Source organism: Coregonus lavaretus, assembly GCF_964263955.1.
Source record: "Coregonus lavaretus genome assembly, chromosome: 10".
In the NCBI taxonomy this organism is placed as follows: domain Eukaryota; kingdom Metazoa; phylum Chordata; class Actinopteri; order Salmoniformes; family Salmonidae; genus Coregonus; species Coregonus lavaretus.
In genome coordinates, this window is record NC_139997.1 from 62075198 (window position 1) to 62079501 (window position 4304).

The window sequence follows — 4304 nt, forward strand, 5'->3', positions numbered from 1 at the left end:
CACTTTTATCCAAAGCGACTTACAGTCATGCGTGCATACATTTTTGTGTATGGGTGGTCCCGGGGATCGAACCCACTACCTTGGCGTTACAAGCGCCGTGCTCTACCAGCTGAGCTACAGATGACCACAGTATAGATATAGTCTCAAATATGTTGTTATCTTTTTTAAGAGCAACGGGGCTGGCAGGTAAGATATAGTTTCTCCCTGTCTCTGGCCCACACTCCAGTACAGTAGGTGGCGGTAATGCACCATAACGTTGGATGCCAACCACCGATAAACCCCACTGAAGAAGAAGAAGAAGATGAAGAAGTTTCCGCCGTTTTCTAACTTCTTTTTCCGCTGAAAGGTAACGTGGTTGCTTGGTGTGCTAGTCGTCGTATAAAAAAGTAGAACAATTTGACCTTTCTGTGTTATGTTTAGATTGCTAATTGTTTAATAACATAACGTACGTTCTTATTACATAGGTGTGATATTGATTGTACCGATATTTTTATAGAATTTTGTAATCGAACTACTTCAAATTTGTCAGGCTGCTACTAGGCCCTAAATCAATCTGCTGTACTAGGTAGTTGGTGAGGTTGTTCAGCATGTAGACGAACACGGGGCTTCGACGTGCGCGCTCATTTGTAATCTGGTATAGCTATAATGTTTGTCAATCGGATAATTTTTTGCACGGTGTAAATGCCGTTAATCGGAAACGCAGTTGAAGGGTTTAACACACCATCTTCACAGTCTCACCCCACTGGACCATGTACATGCAATTTAGGTAGCTAGCTAGCTTCCTACCTACCGTAGCCATTTAGCTAATTCAATTGGCTTGAGATAGCCATTTGGTATTGGGTACATTTTTGTCAACTACAGGAAGGTGACATAACGATCCTGCCAAGTTGCTCTGTTTTATAGCCTGGCTTTTAGCTAACGTTAGTAGAACAAGTACTGCGTAAGCTCACATTATTTGTTTGGCTAACGTTCGTTTTAATATATATATATATTTTACTTTTATTGATGTTTGTATTATATAACTTTACTAACTGGGGGATTTTGGCAATGAGGCCGTTTATCTACTTCACCAGAGTCCGATAAACTCCTGGATACGATTTATGTCTGTCCAGTATGACAGCCAGGTAGCTTAGTGGTTAAGAGCGTTGTGCCAGTAACCGAAAGGTCGCTGGTTCTAATCCCCGAGCCGACTAGGTGAAAAATCTGTCGATGTGCCCTTAACCCTAATTGCTCCTTTAAGTCGCTCTGGATAAGAGCGTGACTAAAATGTAAAAATGGATGAAGGTAGTGTGGTAGTTTCGCGAGCCAATGCTAACTAGCTGGACTGGAAGTCTATGGGTATCTGCTAGCATGCTATCCCTTTAACGATTCTTGTCTGCCCCAGGTTTGTCAACATGTCGTCTCATCTGCAGTGGATGGTCATTAGGAACTGCTCCAGCTTCCTCATCAAGAGGAATGGACAGACTTACAGCACCGTAAGTACAACTGACAGATTGCCAAGAATCAGTGGTCCTAATAAATGTACCCCACATACCTGGTGGATCATGAAGTAGTTCATGCATGCAGTCAGATGTTCTTTGAGTGTGTTGAAATGTTGACAATGTGTCTATGGTCTGTCAATTCTTTATTCATATGACAAAGAGATTAACAAAAAGAGAAAATAACATTAAATTCTGGCAACAGCTCTGGTGGACTTTTCTGCAGTCATCATGCCAATTGCATGCTCCCTCAACTTGAGATGTCTGTGGCGTTTTAGTGGGCTTTTGTCCCCGTTGCACCTGTGTAATGATCATGCTGTTTAATTCTTCATATGCCACACATTTACATTTTAGTCATTTAGCAGACGCTCTTATCCAGAGCAACTTAGTTAGTGAGTGCATACATTTTTTAAATACTGGCCCCCCGTGGGAAACGAACCCACAACCCTGGCAATGCAAACGCCATGCTCTACCAACTGAGCTACACGGGCCTACACACCTGTCAGGTGGATGGATTGTTGGCAAAGGAGAAATGCTCACTAACAGGGATGTAAACAAATGTGTGCACAACATTTTAGAGAAATAAGCTTTGTGTGTATGGAACATTTCTGGTATCTTTTATTTCAGCTCATGAAACATGTTGCGTTAATATTTTTGTCCAGTATACATATGGTTTGAACATGCAGAGTCGTGCTGCAGGATTTGTTCATGCTGCAGATTGATGATTTAAGATAAACAAGTTCAATGGGATTTGTTAGTCAAATGTATTTTGCATTTGTTTAACAGGAGCCCAACAACCTGAAGTCCAAGAACTCCTTCCGTTTCAACGGGCTGGTACACAGGAAGACTGTTGGTGTTCAGCCTGCAGCTGATGGCAAGGGTGTCGTTGTCGTGCTGAAGAAGCGTGCAGGTAAACATGGTTCTCCATAATACCAACCAGGAAATGCAAGTACAGATCCACCACATACCTGTTTATGATGATTCTTTGATATTTGTCATGATAATCCACCTTGGTTGTGAATCACCTTAGGAAATTTGTCTTGCTGCTTCGTGTTGCTGTTAAGATATCGGTAGCTGTTGTACCTGTGATTCTGCATTCATGTGGATCTACCTGCTCATGACTGACATGTCATTGATTTAGGTCAGTGTACTCCGAGAATGTGGATTGAGGTAGTTTGGCTTTTTCTTGTTACTCCTCAGGCCAGCGCAAGCCTGCCACTTCATATGAGAAGATCACCATCAACAAGAACTCGCGTGCCACTCTTAGCAGCCTGAGGCACATCATCCGCAAGAACAACTACAGAAAGGACCTGCGCATGGTGAGCACTCTATTTACTAAACCTCTTGTTTTTCTACTGGTCTTTGATATTTGTGCTAGGACCAACCGGGTGTGGGGGCTTTTGACAACCCTGTATACACTGTGGGATTCAAGACTAGGATTGAAGACTTCTGTAGTGCCACCCAAGTTTGCATCTGAGACTGCTGGGCCGATTTTTTTCCTGACAAGGATTAAGGGATAGATTCTATCAAATCCGTGCTAGCCGACATCCACATGGCAGTGTAGGAAGTGAATGTTTGAGCGGTCAAATCCACAAGCTGCTCCTTGCGTTACCTTATCGCGTACACTGGCATTGTATGCAGCGACACCACGCCTAACTTTATCTGACCTCCCACGCAGCGGTCTTACAAGTTAAACTCAAATGCGTGATGTTCAATCGTCCACACCTTGATTACACTGATAGGCTATAAGTACCCTCATCCAAATTAACATAACTTTATTAGTAAAGTTGATTAATTAGCTTAATTAGAATATACTTTATTTCGCTGTTTTGAACTTCTAACACGTTAGGGATAATAAGGGAGTGGTTTGTGACACGTGCAGCTGCTCACCCATTTGTCAGCTCATACCACAGTCACACCTCCAACATGCAAATATATCCGCTATGCAGAGGTCTTCCAACTCGGGTTAACGCTCGATCTGATTGAATTGAGGCCTGAGCCTTGTCCTGGACTAAAGTATGTCCAATGGAAGAGCGTCTGCTAAATGTCTTAAATGTAAATGTAGGTTCTCCATTGAACGTTTTTAGTCCAGCTCTAGGCTTAGTGCTTAAAAAAATCACTTTCAATGGAGAACCCTTGCAGTTGTGGACATGAATAAACCCATAGGGGCTTAAGATTGTATGACGGGCTAATGGTCAGACTCCTAGCAGGTAAAGATGGATCCAACTATAACATCTTTAAAGTTGAAAGACGAGTCATTTGAGCGATGTGCTTTGTTTTCCCAGGCTGCTCTGCGTCGTGCCAGCGCCATCCTGATGAGCCAGAAGCGCGTGGTGGTGGTGAAGAGGCGTTCCAAGGCTGCCAAGACCGCATAAATGTGCAGTTATGACAAATAAAACCATTTGTTGGTTTGAAAAACACTACCCTGTCATCAGTCTTCAATCTTTGGGTCTTTTAATAAGAATAAAGTGCCTCAAGATGGTGTAATAATAATAATAATAATAATAATAAGGGGCTATAACACCACTGTATCATGTGTTTGATGGTTCCAAGAAACACTTACATTCCATTTGATGGTGTAATTGTTTTGTTTGGGCTGACCTAATTTAAATGCTGTTATGCAACATCCCCTGTTATGTCTGTGGAGAAGCCTGTTTCTGATTCATTCAATCTGGTTATTCAAGGCCAGGGCCTGGTTTCCCAATTGCGATGGAACTTACAAGTGTTTTAACGATGCGTCTTTCCTATAACGGCAGAATATGTAACGTGTTTCCCCAAACGCCGTGCAGAGAGAACGGTCGCTAAGTGTGCATGTCGATACCAGGG

General features: G+C 42.6%; 1 protein-coding gene across 1 annotated transcript; it reads left to right on the plus strand.

Moving 5' to 3' along the window:
• The first annotated feature begins 1366 nt into the window (after window positions 1-1366).
• Window positions 1367-3901, plus strand: LOC311136666 (large ribosomal subunit protein eL28-like). The gene is made up of 4 exons (XM_084170880.1): window positions 1367-1475; window positions 2265-2388; window positions 2679-2797; window positions 3764-3901. Exons 1-4 carry the CDS (start codon window positions 1395-1397, stop codon window positions 3851-3853), a joined length of 414 nt encoding a protein of 137 aa, XP_084027006.1. The 5' UTR covers window positions 1367-1394; the 3' UTR covers window positions 3854-3901.
• Window positions 3902-4304: the final 403 nt, after the last annotated feature.

Excerpts from the sequence above, each read along its gene's own strand:
- LOC311136666 (XM_084170880.1), top strand. The coding sequence starts at position 1,395 with ATGTCGTCTCATCTGCAGTGGATGGTCATTAGGAACTGCTCCAGCTTC. Across the intron at positions 1,476-2,264 it reads ATGGACAGACTTACAGCACC|GAGCCCAACAACCTGAAGTC; the intron begins GTAAGTACAACT and ends TTTGTTTAACAG. Across the intron at positions 2,389-2,678 it reads CGTGCTGAAGAAGCGTGCAG|GCCAGCGCAAGCCTGCCACT; the intron begins GTAAACATGGTT and ends GTTACTCCTCAG.